General features: G+C 38.7%; 3 protein-coding genes and 2 long non-coding RNA genes across 6 annotated transcripts; 2 read left to right on the top strand and 3 right to left on the bottom strand.

Moving 5' to 3' along the window:
* The first annotated feature begins 1323 nt into the window (after positions 1-1323).
* LOC105141540 (uncharacterized) lies at positions 1324-3781 on the top strand. The gene is made up of 3 exons (XR_845410.1): positions 1324-1572; positions 2714-3150; positions 3186-3781. It is a non-coding gene; the product is annotated as an uncharacterized LOC105141540 (long non-coding RNA).
* Positions 3782-5912: 2131 nt separating this feature from the next.
* On the bottom strand, positions 5913-6276 carry LOC105141555 (uncharacterized). The gene is made up of 3 exons (XR_845420.1): positions 6193-6276; positions 6097-6161; positions 5913-6011 (listed from the first exon to the last, which is right to left on the bottom strand). It is a non-coding gene; the product is annotated as an uncharacterized LOC105141555 (long non-coding RNA).
* Positions 6156-8371, top strand: LOC105141546 (amidophosphoribosyltransferase, chloroplastic-like). Its single transcript, XM_011048793.1, has 2 exons — positions 6156-6400; positions 6438-8371. Exons 1-2 carry the CDS (start codon positions 6233-6235, stop codon positions 8037-8039), a joined length of 1770 nt encoding a protein of 589 aa, XP_011047095.1. The 5' UTR covers positions 6156-6232; the 3' UTR covers positions 8040-8371.
* Positions 8372-9522: 1151 nt separating this feature from the next.
* On the bottom strand, positions 9523-13197 carry LOC105141560 (FMN-linked oxidoreductases superfamily protein). The gene is made up of 10 exons (XM_011048808.1): positions 12710-13197; positions 12511-12627; positions 12193-12426; positions 11851-12109; positions 11495-11769; positions 10885-11157; positions 10403-10684; positions 10173-10293; positions 9908-10077; positions 9523-9811 (listed from the first exon to the last, which is right to left on the bottom strand). The coding sequence occupies exons 1-10, from the start codon at positions 12989-12991 to the stop codon at positions 9713-9715; spliced, it is 2112 nt and encodes a 703-aa protein (XP_011047110.1). The 5' UTR covers positions 12992-13197; the 3' UTR covers positions 9523-9712.
* Positions 13198-14049: 852 nt separating this feature from the next.
* On the bottom strand, positions 14050-17794 carry LOC105141567 (transcription factor RF2a). Of its 2 annotated transcripts, none has more exons than XM_011048821.1 (5): positions 17499-17794; positions 15903-17377; positions 15383-15515; positions 15213-15297; positions 14050-14695 (listed from the first exon to the last, which is right to left on the bottom strand). In XM_011048821.1, exons 2-5 carry the CDS (start codon positions 17192-17194, stop codon positions 14412-14414), a joined length of 1794 nt encoding a protein of 597 aa, XP_011047123.1. In that variant the 5' UTR covers positions 17195-17377; positions 17499-17794; the 3' UTR covers positions 14050-14411. The 2 variants fall into 2 exon arrangements, with proteins under 2 accessions (XP_011047123.1, XP_011047131.1); XM_011048829.1 differs by having other exon boundaries at positions 17473-17794.
* Positions 17795-18641: the final 847 nt, after the last annotated feature.

Below are 18641 nucleotides of genomic sequence, written 5' to 3' on the forward strand. Positions count from 1 at the left end.
AAGAATGAAAGAATGACAGCAAGTTGTAACGCAAGGATATCACCTCAACCAACAGAAACATTGCTACAACTATATGTGAAGAGAATTGCAACACTGAGTAAACACTTAGGCAAAACAAACAAGGGGTTCAAACACATAAGAAGAAAAGGATCGGATTTGATCTTTCATTCAAAATCCAACATAATGTTTCCTCGCTATCTTTTAGAATCTCTATTCTTACGAGTTCAAAAATCACCAATGAATTCCCTTAGCTTATTTAATAACACTGCAAGTTGAATAGGGTACGATCCGTAATCAGGACAGTTAAATTTGTGGGACCCGCTTAAAACCCCACCAAGCTCTCAAAACTAACTTGAACGCATAGCAATTAGAACCCTGAATCCATTGGTGAAATGAGCTCATTTTTAGTAATACAAAACTACCTCACCTATCTAATTAACACATTTCCCCTCAAATTCAGAAGCTAAATGTTACTCCCCCATTGTTAAATTACTCCTAATTCAAGAAAAGCAATCATCTTGGTAAATAAAAGGGGCCCTTCTTGAGCATCAAAATGTAAACTTTCTTCATAAAAAACAGGGTAAATGTACCTGGAGATACTTAAGCTTCACACTCCCGTAAACGAGACCCAAAGAGAAAGCAGAAACACGAGCCACCTAACAAACCCCAAAGCATATAAATCAAATTTAAGATATTTTATTTCATTTTCTAGGGAAGCGAACAGATAGCGGTTGGTAGGTGAGAAAGTATACCAGAGCGAGAGTGCTAGTGCCAGAGTAAGGTCCAGGAGGCGGCGCCATTGGAGATTCTTCCGGAAACAAGAGATAGCCCGCCTGTAAATTAATCCAAATAACAAGCCCTAGATTTTGATATCTGTTGGGCTCATGTTAGACTTGTGATTGCTTTATAAATAAATGCCTTCAATCCTGTACCCTCGCCTGTACCGGAGCGCACTACCTTTATTAGCGCCAGTCGTTGGATGTACGCTTATTGGAGGGTGGGATTGCTGATAAATGGTTAAAATATTTTGATTTTTTTTAAAGTTGATCTTGTTATATTTTTCGCATTATATCTGGATCGGTCCGCCATATTTTTTTGTTAATAATTTAATAATAAAAAATAAATTTAAGATATCAGGTAAAGTTTTTTTAATAAAAATCTTTATTATGATTAGAAAAACCAATCTGAGAAAGAAGAAAATAATAAATTATCATTCATCAATTTAGATATAAATAATTTTTCAAAATGCTAGGAATATATAATGGCCAAAATTCTATCAGGAAAAAATAATTATTATAGCAAAAACTAGCTACAGCAGAAGAAAAGGAGAATGTATGGGATGTGCTGTTTTTTTTTTCAAAAAAAACAATGTACGTCTCCTAGTCACTGACACCAACAAATTCTCATACGAGTATATACACCAAAGCACCACCACCCATACGCTATCCACGCCTACAGAGCGCCCAAAAGTCAGGTGATCACGAACACCACCATAAACTGGCAAAGCCACCTTCCACGACGCTGCTTGACCCTACTCCGATTGAAGTTCAGCCAAGCATGGCAGCGAACAAGGTCTGTCTGTCTAAAATGCTTCCTTTTGTTTTGAAGATAATATATAACCCACTGGGAGTCCACTACTTTCCTGTGGAATGACTTTCTGCTAACTGAGTAGCTTTTCCTCGAGCTAGATACAAGATTGAAGATTTACAATATTTGCAGTGATGGGATTCATCCCCTTGGTTTCTTGATGGGTTTAATCTTGTGATCATGAAATGTGTGATTTTTACTCTATATTATCTAATGCTCTGTTTGGATAGAAGAATCATGAGGCAATAATGTTTTGCTACACAGCTTCGATTTTTACAGCTAGTACATGAACCATATCATATTACTTGACTTTAGCACCTCATATCTCTTATAGAACTTCTTATTGTGGATGTAATTTGTTGTTTTTTCTTTAATAGTTGGAATGAGATTTTGTCCCTTGTTGTGAATCAAGTTCTCTATGAATTGAATGAATATCAGTAGTAATTTTATTTGTTTCCTGCTTGTTTCCTTTTTTATCATCTACTGGTTTTAGCTAAAAGGCCTAAAGAATAGGTAAGGTCTTTCAATGGCTAATAGAACATCAACGTTGTAGCTTGTTCAAAGAATGTGGTCATCTTGTTCAGCGTGGAACTCCTCTCTGTGAAAGGTGACCGATGTCTCTTCATATTGGACTTTATTGGCACGTGGAATTTTGAATAGCTGGCAAGTTAATTAATTATCACAATATATGCAATAGAAGTTCTTTTTTGATAACAGTTAACTAATACTTGGTGGAAGCTTCACTCTGAAGTTACTGGTAAAATTCTTCTGAAGCAGGTGAATGAAATACTGCTTCTCCTATTAACCTTATAAGTCGAAGGAACAGTCTATTTATTTTTCGATTAAGATTTGTCAAGTGTCATTATCTTTTCCTCGCAGTGTACTCTGAACAACAAAAATTTAGCACCGACTGAAGAATATTCAAAGAATGTGATATAGTTTGGAATCTGGAAGGATTATAAAATGTCAATCATAACTGTGTCATGAGATGTCACAATCCTGCTAACTTGTAAAAATCATCCATTTATTTCCTTTGATCTGTATTATTCACGTCCACTACTTTTTTCCTGATACACGCTTTATGATGTGGCTTTTTCATGTTTGTCATTGGTCTCTTTGATTGTAGGCAGATGCAGAAACCTTTTGAAGAAGCAACATGTGCTTTAAAGATTTGTGATTGGCAATACTATGAACAGTGTTGATGTGGTTGACTTTGTAAGCGTAGATGGTACTGCCATTACACATCCAAAGAGGAGATGGCTACCGAGGGGGGTGATACCCCTGGGTTGGAACATTGATGATGTGCCCTTGGTGGGTTAGATACCAACTACAACTATACATCAGAAAGAGGAGACAGTTGAGAAGATTGTCTCTGCTAGGCAGGTAGGGGTGAATGTTTGAGCGGAGGTCTGTTGTCCCACTGCTGGTAAAGGGATTTAGCATACCACCTTCTTCAAGGGGACCTCGCAGTCCTCTTATTGAGCACATTGATATTGTGATCAATTCAGATCCTTCAACAGCAGATCCTTATTGAGGCAACTTCCCTCCCCAGGTGTCTTACACATCCACTTTTGATGGGACTGGGATTTCTGAGACACATCCACTTTGGATGGAACTGGGATTTCTGAGGTGCCTCCAGGTGGAGATGCGAGGGGCTATTTCCACTGTTTTCTTGTGCTGGAGTGTTATGATTGTTGCCTTCACAGGGTTCATGTAAAGGATGGTGAGTTCTGGAGTGGTGTTCCTGTCCCTGAACCTCGTTAGGTTGTTTTTTTTCCTGACTTACCTGGAGAGGCCCGGGCTATTGGTTGAGTGTAGGGATCTGGGTTTGGGAATTGATTCTCTGGCGAATGGGCTGGGGAGATTTAGGAAGGTGTTGGAGTCCTTTGATCTGGGCAGGAGGATTGATGAGCTCAAGGAGCAGAAGGCTACCATTATAGTGGGGGAATCCGACACTGAGGGAGAGTTGTGGTGGGATGTCAGTAGTATTGACAAGTTGATGTCTCGGAGCCTTGTTTCTTGGTAGGACCTTTGGTAAAACTACTTGTTGGACTATCTATCAGTTTGGGCGACTATTTTTTGCTTTATGGGGTCATATAATGCTCTGTAGTAGTTGATATTTTCTCAATCCAAATCATTCAAGCTCCTGTATCTGTTTCTCAGTATATATACTTCCCTGATGTGGTTTTTTCAACTTCTCACCGGTCCCTTCCATAGGGTCATGGCCAGTCGCCAGATGCACAAACCTTTCGCTGAAACCATGTGCTTAAAAGATAATTGAGACCAGAGAACGTAATCATGAGAACTGGTTGATGTTTGGCTTTAGCTTGGAGTGTCATCCAATCACAAACTTTGAACCTTTGAGCCACTGTTTTGCGACAAAAGAGCGTGCACTTTTGACAGATCTTTCAGTTTTACTGCTTTTTTGCCATTTCAAGGAATTGGATGCTGGGACCTTCTTTCAATTTCAGGGCAAGATTCATGGAAATTCATAACTTTCTAATTATGAAGATAATGATCTTTTTTTTATGAGAAAGAAAGTTGTGGCCATCGAATCTCTATCATGAAGATTTTTAAATGTAAATGTTTCATGGTTCAGGATGATCTTGAAACTTATTCTTTTTTCTCATCAAAGAACCAATCAGTGGCCTCATGTTCTCTCCAATCCAATTGCTGCCAAGAGACTCGAGTGACTCTGGGCTGGGTTTTCAAGGGTGATGGCGGTATATTCATTCTTGTCTTAAATGGTGAGAATCTCCTCTGCCACCCGTACATTCATTAGCCATTTCTCTTGGCATGCACAGAGTTGGAACTCACTTTCAAAGACAACTGTTAAATGGTCCTCCAGATTATGACTTCCCTCCCTCTCTCTCTCTCTCTTAACACACAAATAGCTTAGCAAAAACTACATTAGAGAGGGTTTTTGTTGGATGATGCAACCATGGATCTAAAGGAGGGCAAGCAGGGACATGGGTCTTTGTCCTACAAAGAATTGAAAAGGAATCCCTGGAACTCAAATAAAACTCAGTTTGGTCCCTACAAGTTAGATTTTTATTTCGACTTTTGTTCTTAACAATTTTCTTATTTGATGATAAGAATGTCCCCATGTCAGCTTATACATTAATCAAGATTAACCATCTCTTTCAAAAAGGAAAGACCAGTATGAGATTCAACGAATCTTCTACGAGTAGTATCGAAGAATACAAGAAGCATCAAACAGTAACCGTGCCGTTTTTTCTTTTAAAAAGGAGGGGGTTTGAGATAGAGTTGATGCAAATATTCAAGTTGCCAACTTGAGCACAATCGAAGGGCGTGGTTTTGTTTTATTATATTAGTATATCAAAATAATTTTAAAAAATTAAATTTAAAAAAAACTTAATTTTTTTTAAAAACACGATTTAATTACCTTTTAAATATATTCACAAACAACATTACAGTGTTTTTCATAGCTTTTGTTTATACTTGATTTTGATCTTCAAAATAATATTTTGAATAAAACAAGATGCAATTTTGTCAATACATTGATGTGTAGCCTTTGCACTTCCTACCTTTTCTAAAAGAAATTATTTAGTAGTAGGAGCTAATAACTATAAATTAAAGCATTGTCGTATAATGACATATGGAGCTTTTTCAAAAAGAAATTGTTCGAAATCAATATTGAGTTTTTCAAGTTCTTGTCTCGAGAAAGAAGAATCGACAATAAAAAAAGAAAAAGAGACTACACCGAAATTTTAATGCATTGTTTTCTCATAAAGACTAGACACAGTCTCCTAAAAAAGACAGCATAATTAAGCCTAATTCTAAACCTAATTTTCTTAGGAAGTAAATCCAAACCAAGTCTTCCGCTTCTTGACCTCTATGCTGCCAAGGATTACCCCACTAACTACATAGTATTTAGCATAGTTTTAAAACTCGATCTGACTCGGCGGGTTGACCTGGGATCCGGTTGATCTGGGGCTGGAATTGGGCCGAGTTGATGAAAAAATAAGATAAACCATGATCCGGCGTGACCTGACGAATTGACCGGAAACCCGGACGACCCGGAAAAACCCGGTGGTAACCAGTTGACTTTTATTTATTTTTTATTAAAACGATGTCGTTTTGAATTTTTTTAAAAAAAAAAATTGATCCAGCCGACCCGTTCGACCTGATCAAAACCCAGAACCCGGGTCTTAGACCGGGCCAGCCACAAGGCTGGGTTTAAAAACTATGTTATTTAGGAAGAGATTAGCCCCCCCCCCCCCCCCAGCCACAAGGCTGGGTTTAAAAACTATGTTATTTAGGAAGAGATTATTAAAGCGCAATTAGCACCTTTTCTTTTTTCTTTTTAAAGCAATAACACTCTCGGCGTGAGGTCCCCGCACCAAAAAAAAAAAAAACACAAGTACTTTCGTGCCCTCCTACGAGTTAAAGTCTTCCAAAACCTATAGAATCTAACCACCCCGCACCAAAAAAAAAAAAAAACACAAGTACTTTCGTGCCCTCCTACGAGTTAAAGTCTTCCAAAACCTATAGAATCTAACCAGAGCTACTTTCAAAACTTCCCAGCCTTCCTACGCTTTCTCCCTCACAGCCTCTCTCGCTCTCTCTCTCGCACACAAACGCATACACGAACACCCAGTATTCTTTTTCTCCAGCTCCATCTATGGCATCCACCGCCGCCGCCACCACTAGTTTCTCTGCTCTTTCAAAGCATTCTCTTTCTTTAAACACTAACCCTCAAGTTCCCCAGAAGGCCCCTCCTTTTCTCCTCCCCGAAACCCTTCAAAAACCCTACCCTTCTCACGCTACCCACAAAACCCACATCACTCTTGCCTCTAAAAATCCAATCTCTGACCTTGTTTCCACAGACAACTCTTTCCTCTAAAAATCCAATCTCTGACCTTGTTTCCACAGACAAAAAGAGCTCGGATGATTTTTCTTCTTATTTTGACGACGACGACGACGACAAGCCTCGTGAAGAGTGCGGTGTTGTGGGTATCTATGGTGACCCAGAAGCTTCACGTCTTTGCTACTTGGCCCTTCATTCTTTGCAACATAGAGGTCAAGAAGGAGCTGGTATTGTTACTGTTAATGACAATAAGGTTTTGCAATCTGTTACTGGTGTTGGTTTAGTCTCTGAAGTGTTTAATGAGTCAAAACTTGACCAATTACCCGGTGATTTAGCTATTGGTCATGTTAGATATTCAACTGCTGGGTCTTCGATGCTTAAAAACGTGCAGCCTTTTGTTGCCGGTTATAGGTTTGGCTCTGTCGGGGTTGCCCATAATGGGAATTTAGTGAATTATAGGAAATTGAGGGCTATCCTTGAAGAAAATGGTTCGATTTTTAATACTAGCTCTGATACTGAAGTTGTTTTGCATTTGATTGCTACATCAAAAACTAGACCTTTCTTTTTGAGGATTGTTGATGCATGCGAGAAGCTTGAAGGGGCTTATTCTATGGTATTTCTTACCGAGGATAAGTTGGTTGCTGTGAGGGACCCTTTTGGTTTTAGGCCTCTGGTGATGGGAAGGAGGAGTAACGGTGCTGTTGTGTTTGCTTCTGAGACATGTGCTCTTGATTTGATTGAGGCCACATATGAGAGAGAGGTTTATCCTGGTGAAGTTTTAGTGGTGGATAAAGACGGGGTTCAATCACTTTGCCTGATGCCCCACCCTGAACCGAAACAGTGCATATTTGAGCATATTTATTTTTCTCTGCCTAATTCAATAGTATTTGGCAGGTCTGTTTATGAGTCAAGGCATGTTTTCGGGGAAATACTTGCTACTGAGGCTCCTGTTGATTGCGATGTGGTGATTGCGGTGCCAGACTCTGGGGTGGTGGCTGCACTTGGTTATGCATCGAAAGCAGGTGTCCCTTTTCAGCAAGGGTTGATAAGGTCGCATTATGTTGGAAGGACTTTCATTGAGCCATCGCAGAAGATTAGGGACTTCGGTGTTAAGCTTAAGCTGTCTCCAGTGAGGAGAGTCTTGGAGGGGAAGAGAGTTGTGGTTGTGGATGATTCGATTGTGAGAGGAACTACCTCATCAAAAATTGTTAGGTTGCTTAAGGAGGCTGGGGCTAAGGAGATCCACATGAGGATTGCTAGTCCACCAATTATAGCTTCTTGCTACTATGGAGTAGATACACCAAGTTCTGAGGAGTTAATATCTAATAGAATGAGCGTGGAGGAGATAAGGGAGTTCATTGGATGTGATTCGCTTGCATTTCTACCATTGGATAGCTTGAAAAAATTGTTGGCTGAGGAGTCTCCGAATTTTTGTTATGCTTGCTTCTCTGGGAAGTACCCTGTCCAGCCAAAGGAAGTTATGGTGAAAAGGGTCGGTGATTTTGTGGATGATGGATTGAATGGAAGTCCAGAGTCCATTGATGGGGGCTGGGTGCAAGCACCCCTGAATCAGGATGTGAAGAAAGTCAGTGAAGCCGGGAAGTTGTCTTCTTTGACATGATATATGTTGTTTGCAACACCTCAAACTTACCGAACTGATGGATTTTGGGTCAAGACAGCAGGATTAATGGTTATTTACTTTGTGATATGGCCAGGTGGTAGATGATTTTAATAATGATCTCGATACACTCTTTGTGTGCTGGCTTGGATTAATTAAGGTTACAAATCTATAAGTTACACAATTTTGTTTGGTCTTTTAAATTTTGCAAGATTTAAAACTAGAAGTGCGTGGTTTAATTTTTTACTCATTGCTGTGTCGGCATTAACATGACATCTGTATACACAGGGATAGGTGTTCCATCAAAGTTTCAACTGTGAGATTTTTTGAATCTCTAGTGCCTTGTTTCCTTTTCTTTTTATTTAGAAACTCTCTGCATCTCACCATGCATCAGCCCCTCAAAAGGGTTTCGAAACTTGACTGGTTACAACTGCTTAGAATGGATGGAAGTGAATCGAGTCTTTTATATAATTAATGATGCTGAATGGTATCCTGCTTCTGCATGTGGCATTAATTTCCAACGAAGAGCCTGAAATAACCTGTCCTTTTTCTTGCTTCTTACAATAGTAAGAACATTGGCCTTGTCGCGGCTGCCCAATTTCTCTCGCTTTTTTTCAGCCTGGACTGAACTGTTATGTTCATAGAAACAAATGCTCACTAAGGGCTAGTTTGATAGTGTTGACATGTTAACGCCATTAATGAACTGACCGGAACTGCTTTGTGGTCCGATGAAACATGGATGGTATCAAAATCAGGTTACTGGTTAATGGTTTGACACGCCCACCAGATCAACTCTCGTGGAACTCTGCCAGTGTGTATGTTCTGGTATTAAGGTTGGTGATACCTCTTCATGGCTTTGCTTTTGGCGTGTACCAGTGTCTAATTCTAGCAGCTTCTTGTTATCTTGATAGCCAAATGTCAGTCATGCTCTCAAGTTCTTCTGAACTGCTTACCAAGCCAGCCTCGCAGATCCATCCCAGTTGTACCAAGTCTTCTTCAAGAGACTAAACTTGAAATCGAAACCTTGTCAAGAGGATCGACTTCGTAAGGTAGGCCATTAGTCTCAGGGCAAATCAATCGGAAAAAGGCAAGCTATAGGAGCTTTGTAACAACATTAAACTTCCTCATTTATTGTGTCGGGTAACTTTAACAAAATTTTCAATTCATGTCTCATCCTTCCCTAAAATCATATGCCTTTCATTTATTTCCAAAGTACAATGTTTCAAACATTTTAGAAAACCAAAATGGTACAAAATGTTTTCAAACATTTATTTTCAAATATTACTGTTTGAAAGTATAGTTATAATTATTTTTAAAATAATTTTCATTCATAAAAATATATTAATAATATTTTTTTAATTTTTTAAAATTATTTTTAACATCAGTATATTAAAATAATTTAAAAATATTAAAAATATATTAATTCAAAATAAAAAAAATTAAATTTTTTGAAAGTACTTTTTGAACGGACGGTCCAAACAGCCACTAAAAGCATTGGCAACGTTAAAAAATACAGCTCAAAAATACATGCTTTCGTTGCTACAAGAGACAAGTACCAAAGAGCCCTTGCGAATGTAAAAGGCACCAGCATAAAATTCTAGAATCAAGGGAGTTACATATATGGAAAAAGGACTTTGCTGTCTAGTTTCCGGATGAAAATTAAGAATTGGCACGTATTAGCCATTTTCTGCTCGGTCATAGGCATTTGATTTATGCTTCGGTGCAAATGTAAAGGCATCTGGAACTTTGCCAAGCAACATTTCAGAGATACGCACCTGTATATAAATTGGAGAGAGTTAACACAACTGTAGTGTTTAGCAGCTTATATAGCGGCACTAATCGTTAAGATATATTTAGAGAATTGCACATACCCAGTCAGCAGCAGAATCAGAAGCCATGAGCGTTTCAAGGTCATCACGACCATAGTATGAGGGCGGACGCCAGTTGAGCCGCTGTGGAATGACATCTAAGAGACCCACCGGCACATATCTGCATGTGTAGCTTAGCCACTCCAACAAGAAATGCCTAGTTGTCTCCACTCCTACAGATGTTGAAACAAGGAGTTACTGTTACATTGAAACCCTTTCCCAATCACCCATTCAGTATGAAATTATGTTTTTGACCAATAATGTATACCTTTTGAGTCAGAGCCCCAGTGTTCTAGGCCAGAACGCACATAATCCTTTAGAATGTTCAATCGCTCTCCAGAACTTATGTCCCAGTGCCTCTGTTCCTTGATTTCAGTAAATATCCAAGGCTGCAAAATACAGTGAATATTATTCTTAAGACTACAAAACTTTATTATGGTCTAGTAATAATTACATAAAAATGTAGAAACTAACAATTCACAGCTCCAGAGTCCCAACCTTAATTAGTGCACCTCTAGCTATCATGCATGAAGAAAGCTCAGGGCAGTCAGACTTGTGATTGTTCCAATCAACGTATGAAAAGACATCCCCATTTCCTAGAACTTGCAGAGAATCTGGGGCCTTTCTAGCACATTGGTATATGTAGTCCCAATCAGCAAGCTTGCTATAGCGTTGCTGACGTGATCGACCATGAATTGTTACAGCACTGGCACCCCATTTTCCAATATCCACAATTAATGAGTCAATACGGTTTTTTCCTTCAAAATAACCTGTCCGCACCTACATTGAGAAAATTCAGTATGAGCTATCAAAATTAAGTTTGGTCAGAGAAGCCCAAGAGTAACAAAGGCTGCAAGCTGGAAACACAAGCATAAAAGTGAAAGGTGGCATTTCCCTATGGAGAAAGTAAGCTGAACTACAAAATTGCAGACCAACATATCTGCTTCAGCATGGGGTTTGCACAGATATTTAATTATTACCTTGACAGTTATAGGCTTTTCCACTGTACCAGAAGTGGCTTCTATAATGCTTTTCATCCGCATTGGTTTTGTAAGAAGAGATGACCCAGCACCCTTGTTAACAACAATATCAATGGGGCAGCCCATATTTATATCAATGAAGTCCACTGTGCATTCCTGATCTATAAGCTCAACAGTACGTGTAACAGTATCCGGATAAGCCCCACATATTTGAACACCAAATAAATCCTCAGATGAATGACGTCTCAGCAGTGCCCATTCTGAAGCTTGACCCTATAATCAAAAGGAAATGAGGTTAAGCAATGTTCGAAGTGTTAAATCAAATTAATAGTGTATAGCATAGAGTAAAGAATCATTACTAGGCTATAGAGCATATATTTACTGACTATCATGGGAAGAAAACCACATATGATCCACAATATAACCATTTCTGACAGCGAGTAATGACAACGGAAATCTAAAACTGTACATACTTACTGAAAGTTAATGATCTTAGATCTTGCAAGGTACAAGCATTAAACATGATATAAATTGAAAAGAAGGAACCTTGTTAACAAGAAAACCAAACCAGCAAGTTGTGTAAAATGAGATAGTGATGAAGAAAACAGACCTGCAATAGATTTGTACACATTGCCATTTCACCGCAAGTAACATCAGCTCCCAAAGCTTTACAGACTCTTCGAAAAGGAAGATTTCCAACAGTGGTCAAAGGAGCAAGGTACAACTTTCCTCTGAAGTCGATAAGCTTTTTTTCACGTGGGTGTAATTTTAAACTTCCATCAGTTTCTACACTATCAGCTATGACTTCTAGTTTATCAGCTACAAGTTCTGGTTCAGTTTCTAGAGGGCAGTTATTCTCAATATCTTTCTCCGGGATACCCAATCCTGTTGCAAAACATATTCAATGTGAGATACATATAGTTCCAAAAAATGCACCAATTTGGAACAAAAGTTTAAGACAACAACCATTGAATTCTTCGCCAGAGCAACCATTTACTTCAGCAGCTGATTTTGCTTTCTTCTGGGGCCTAACTTCATCAGTTACTACTCCATCCACATCACCACCACCAAGCACTTCTGCAGCGCAATCTAATTTACCTTTACCAGCTGACTCATTGCCCCCATCACCACAGCCATTCTCATTAGTGCCATGAGAGTCATTATCATCAACAACTTTCTCAACTTCCTCCTCGTCCACTTTTTTTACTTTCGACTTACCCGGTCCCTTGGTAACAAATCAACAAAAATCAGCTACATTAAAAAAAAAATTCACAAATTCAACAGCACTGCCGGTGTTTTATTCATTACCGTAAGCCCAAGAGACTTGAGTACAGAATCCGCCTTCAGAAACTTCATTTTATTCTTCCACAAAAGCTTTTGAACATCCTTATTCAACCCATTAATCTCCGAAATTTGCTTTTTACCATTTCTAACACCATCATGACCCTTATGAGTTCCGTAAAATCTACAAGCTAATCCATAAGGACAGCACGACCCTTCCCCGTTTACGAACGGACACTCTCCCTCTAAATCCTCCGGTTTCTACACAACAGCATTTGCTCAATCAAAGTAGCATTAATGAAAAAAAAATCGGCAAATCAGTGATTTGATTAATTAATTAATTACCTGAGCCTTGAATGCTTCTAAGTCATGATTGAACCGGCAGTTATTTTTATACGGACAAGAATTAACATCTCCGGTTTTAGCTAATTCAGGGCAGAGATTCACTGAGGATTTCTTTTCCTGTCATAAGATTTATTTAAAAAAACAATAAATAAATAAATATCACAACCAAATAAAAATGTAAGAAATGGAAAATCAGAACCTGCTGACGTTCACGTTTGAGTTGTCGTTTGGACTTCTTCTCCTTGGCCACTACACTGGTAGTGTTAGTGTTATTAGATTTTGAGATATCATTATTAGAATCGGAAACGGCGGATGACGTGGTATCGTTTTGGGAGGCGCGAGAAGGTGGAGGACGGAGGAATTGTGGTTTCACTGGAGCTATGGATTTGGCGATGAGTTGTTCTGGTGTTGCTGTTGGTTGTTGCTGGTCCTGAGTTGGATTCCAGTTTTGGGAGGTAAGTCCCGCCGGTGACTCGACCATTGGGGACAGTTTGAATCAGCGTTGAGTTAACTAGGAGGCTACAGGCAGCCTTGGTTTTGTTTCTGTTCAGTTAGTGCATGGGTTTTTGATGATGGAGTGAATGGTGGAGCATGGAGGATGGGTTCGTAGGGTTTTGATCATGGGGCACCTAAAACGGCGGATAAGCATGTCGTTTAACCTGCCACAGCTTCTTTTTTTTTCCCCTCTCCATTAATATAGTAACAGCTAGACTAAAAACATTTATGTGTTGGTACGTAAAAATTGGTTTCGTAATATTGTAAGGCGTGTCTCCATTGTAGTATTGTACAGTGATGGCAACCCTAAGATTTTACGAACGTTTTATTTTATTCGTTAAAGTTTCTTTAAAAAAAAATACTTGATGGCATAAACAGATTTCCAGTTAGGTATGGATTTTATTAAGTAGCGAAAATGTTGGGTCCCTCTCGTTGAAGAGAGGCTTTAAGATCAAATTAATCCTTCCATTAATGAGACTGGGTCCTTGCGGCTCAAAAGATTTCAGAGATACAAAGAAAAAATTATAATTACATAAACGTAAAAAGAGGAAGCAAATGCTACTCGATTGATTCAATTTTTAAATTTTCTATCTGTCTCTGACGCTTAAGATTATACTATCATTGGTATTACTAAAATTATTGGTTGCAAGGAGGCGGCAGCAATTTTTTCTGCATGCATTCAAGATTCAACCAAAAGGTGCAGGGCGAAGCAGAAGAGGCCACAAACATAGGATATTCAAGCTACTGAGCATGCAAGCACAGGCATAGAAACAGCGAGAGAAGAAATGGAAAGAACACAGAAGCAAGATTAGCACCGAAGCAGGTTCAATGTTGATTTTTGTTATGTCCAGGTAATGTTAAAAGATTTTGTTCTATTCTCAGTTAATCTCTTGGTTGTGTTAGTAACTTTGATGGTGTAATACTTGATTGTTTACGAGGATCTTGAACTTCCCTTCTACAAAATTTACACCAGATGGCACTCTGTTCTCTGACAGAAGTCAGAACAAGAAACATGACATAGCAAATAGATAGAAAAGCACACGCAACTACAACGAGAATCAACCATTCTTTACTGAAATAAACAAAGAAAGAGTTTTCTTCAAAACGTCTTAACAAGCATATTATGCCTAAGAAATGTTTCCCCTTAGGAAATAAATACCTAACAGATACAAATAACATTCATAATCATAAGTAACACATATATTGAGGCTTGTATGTATATATCACTTTAAACGAAATTCCGAGCAGGATATGCGATGCAGGTTGAATTTGTAACTGCCACACCTTAAAGACGTCTCTTGGGAGATGGAAAACTAATGAATGAATGCATTGAAAGAAACAAATGTAAAGCACCAGAAGTTGGTAAGACGATTAATAACCCAAGCAGCCATCGTTTTCTCCCCAACCTATTGATTCGAATCTGACTTTAAGGTAGTACTGCCGTTTTGTTGAGGCTGTTGCTGGGAGGACTGCGGCTGCTGTTGCAACTGATGCATGTTGATTTGGGACGCTGATGACTGCTGCAATTGACGCCTGTTAAGTTGAGAAGGACGTGGCTGCTGCAGGAACATCTGAGGGTTGACAGAAAGCTGCTGCTGAACCAGGCCCTTGGATGGGTCAGAATCCCCACCCCGCTCTGCTGTAGCAATCTTCAACCGTCGTACTTCACCGTTTAATGCTTCGTTTAGAGCTGTTAAAATTGAACAGGATTACCAATAAATCTACCAAATATGCTGAAGCTGAATGTCAAAGAACGAGTAGATAACGCATGTGGTACAGATGTGCTTCAAAGAACAGGGGAATGAGCTTGCACGAACTGCTCCTAGCAATGCAATTCTTTCAACAAGTTTCGCTCAATAATTAGGGAAGTTAATATCACACACCAACAGATAAACGTTCAAAGCAAGTGATTGTTCACCTAACTAGATGGACATGAGTTAACAATAGAAATGTCTTTGGCAGCATGGCCACACAAGCAGGAGAGCTAACCGCTATGGATAAAAGTTACATGCCATAAGGCCTCATTCTGGATATGAAAGTTCCACAGACAATAAAGAACAGGAAACCACCACCACCCCTAACTCTACCAGCACAAACTACGCATGGTGCATTCACAAAACAGGTTCTGACCCTATTTTTGTGCCAACGAAACCTATAAATGCAAGTGAGAAAAAAATGCAAAGAAACCCAGGTGGGAGAATCCATACCATCTCGGAGTTGTGCTTGTTGCTCCATGGCTTGAAGGCGAAATTTCAATTCATTATTCTGGTTTGTAAGACCAACAGAATCCCTCTGGAGAGAACACAATACCGGAAAAAAATTTTAACAGAGACTACTAAAATAAATGGAAACAAATTTCAAAACTCTAAATCACTACCTGTAAAAGAGTAAGTTGAGCAGACAATGTGGTAGCTTCTGTCTGCAAAGTCTGAACCTTGTGTTCCAGTTCTGAAATATATCTCATCTTCCTCTCCTTAGAACGAGCAGCTGATTGCCGATTCGCCAAAATCCTGATATCAAATGAAGAAATGAAACATCGGCGCCAGGCTAATAATATATTGAGAAAAACCAGAAGCAATTATTGATGAATATTGAAATAGAAGAGAAACTAGAAAAAACAAAAGATTTAACGTGGTTCGACAAAGTGCCTGAGCAAGGAGCTTTTATTTTCACAAGACGAGTAGGGTTACATGGTTTAGATCTTAAACCACATAATAGCCTAACCGCCCAAGAATCCAACCGCCTACGAAATATTAGGAAATTTTAATAATACCATCGCTCAGTAAGCTCCACTTTGGCATCTGCCTATGATGCCACAAACTACAACATAACATGAATATCTGCCTATGATGCCACAAACTACAACAGGTTATTGATCAAATGGGATAACAGGTTACCTCTTTGCACGTTTTGGGTCAGTTGAAGCAATCTCAGCAAGTTTCTCATTAGCCATAATTTTCTTCAGTTCAGCACCACTAAATTCACCATTCCCAAACTCCAAGCTAAAGGCATTGCCATCCATTGAATTTGTGGGTGAACGTTGACCTGGACGAGTTCCTGGTGAAGGTGGCAATTTTGGAGACTCATCACCAAAGTTCAATTTGCCCATGAAACTATCCATTGACACACTTCTGTAGTGCCTGGACGTAGGAGCAATATCACCTCCAGCACTCCTTTTGATCCCCTCCCTCTTCTCTGTTGAAGAACTAAATCCTCCTCTTGGCACGCTGCCACCACTTTCATTAACGCTGCTTTCTGCCTCATTATCACTGCTATCACCACCATTTGTCTTAGTTCCACTAGCTCTACTATCCAAATCCTCACGATTCTCGTTACCATTCTTCTCATCAGTACCCGAAGAGTTCAACGCATCAATGTTATCTAAATTCATATAAGCAGAAAACAAATCATCCACATCCCCTTCAGATTTCCTCTCACCCGTCCCCTCCGCAATGCTTTCACCACCTCTCTCCCATTCTTTTTTAACCAACTGAGCTGGCTTAGCCATCGCTGGATTCTCTCTACCGGACAACGACCGCTCCAAGCCACCTGAACCCCTCGACGGAATAAGGGGAGGTGAACATTGCAACACATTACCAAATGGAATATCACTGTTAGACCTTCTATGGGCTTTCCGTGGAGGTAAACTCTCACCAACACGTGGAGCATTGCCCCTATTAAAAGGGGAAGGTGGCAACAACGAATGAGAGCTACCATCCTTATCCTCCATGGACACATCAGTTGAAATAGGGTCCGAAACCGTTGGCGAAGAGGAGTCACGAAAAGGGGCCGGACTCAACGGTGGCAAGGAATCAAGGCAGAAAAACGATGATGGCTGCGATAAAGATCGCGAATGGGTAGGTCCCATACTGAGATTCTGGTTACTCATTTGCTGGTTTGCTGGCCTAGACACCGGGATCTGGGAATACGGCGAAATGGGTGGGATCTGATTAGGATGTGAAGGCGGAATCCCTACTCTTTTGTTACTATCACCACTAAAATTCTGATAAAAATTCGCAAAATGCCTTGCCCGCAACTGGGTTTGGTTCAAATTCAATTGAGAAACATCTAATTGGTTTATCAAAGAAAAGGGTTGTTTAGACATTGTAGCAGATGATGATTGTGTTGTTCCAAAAGAAGACTGCAACCTGTGTATCATTTCACTATTAGCATCCTCCGTATCACCCATTTCACTTACCTCTAGACCAGCAAAAACCCAGTAATCAATATTTCACTAATGCCACTTCAAAACCCTTAATACTTTTGATCAGACTTAAACACCACTTTCAAGATAAACCCACTTCACTCCTCACCAAAACTCGATCAAATAACAATGAAAACCAATCAATCAAACAAACAAAGCCTTGAAAACCTGCAAAATGAACATCCAAAAACAAGAATAAAAACCCACAACACAAAAAAAAAAAACTGAAATAAAAAGATTGAAAGTGGACACAGGATTCTCACTTAAATAAGTAAAAAGACTAGACTACCTTGTTAACTCAAAAGGTTCATTTCCACACAAAAAAAAAATGACACCAACCGGCGAGACTGCTGAAAACATATAAATCACAAGATAAAATTTTTTCACAGATTTTTTTCACTTTGTTTTTCAAGGCGGAAATGGCGAAGAAAATAAGTAAAGCTTAGGGCTAGGTGTGTGTCTCTCTAGAATTTGTTCTCTCTCTCTCTCTCGGAGAAATGAAAAGGCCGTGCGTGATTTCAGTGAGGTTTTTTGTTTTTTATTTTTTTATTTTTTATGATGACGAAGACTACGACACGGATTTTATGACGGTAGAGGGAGACGCGTGAAGTTAATGAAGAATTTGTGGTGAATTTGAATTGGGTGTGAATTTGAATTTCATTCCGACCTCGGTTTTTGACATCTTTGTTCCCTTTGTCACCGCAACTTATTGAGCAAGAATTTCGATCTTTTGGATTTATTTTGCCAGTTTTGGGATTTCTTCCTTCCACGCGCTTGCCACTACAGTCTAATGCACGTTAGGTTCAATTTTTATTTTTCTCCTTTATTTGTCCATCCACGCGCTTGCCATTACAGTCTAGTGCACGCTAGGTTCAATTTTTATTTTTCTACTTTATTTGTCCATGGTGGGTTTTTTCTTATCATTCTCTTAGGAAATTAGTGTATTAAGAAAGAATTATCTTTTATAAAACAAAAAAGGATAATTTTTTCACGACTCTTTTTGAATTTAAATTTAAATGATAAATAACCAAAAAAAATTAATATATTTGACATTTGATAGAAATTTTTAATTTTAAGATTACAAAAATAAAAGTACATGTGATTATCAATCATTGTTATTTTCGCAACAATTTTTTTATTATAATTTTTTATTTTAAATTTTTAAAAAAAAATCAAGTGAAAACATGCTTAAAAATCAACATGAGATAGGTAGATGGTCATTGTAATTAATATTAAGTATTAATTTATTTTATTTTATCTATCTAGTTTGACAATACATACTTGGAGTTATTTGTGAAATTAATTTCTGCATATTTTTAAAAAAAATTCTTGTTAATTTATTATATTTCTATTATTTCATGATAATTATCATGACTATAATGTAAATCTCCAACAGGGGAAGTATTTTAAATGAAATGTTTGTTGAGTTTTT

This window comes from Populus euphratica, unplaced genomic scaffold (genome assembly GCF_000495115.2).
Source record: "Populus euphratica unplaced genomic scaffold, PopEup_1.0 scaffold3.1, whole genome shotgun sequence".
Taxonomy (NCBI): Eukaryota; Viridiplantae; Streptophyta; class Magnoliopsida; order Malpighiales; family Salicaceae; genus Populus; species Populus euphratica.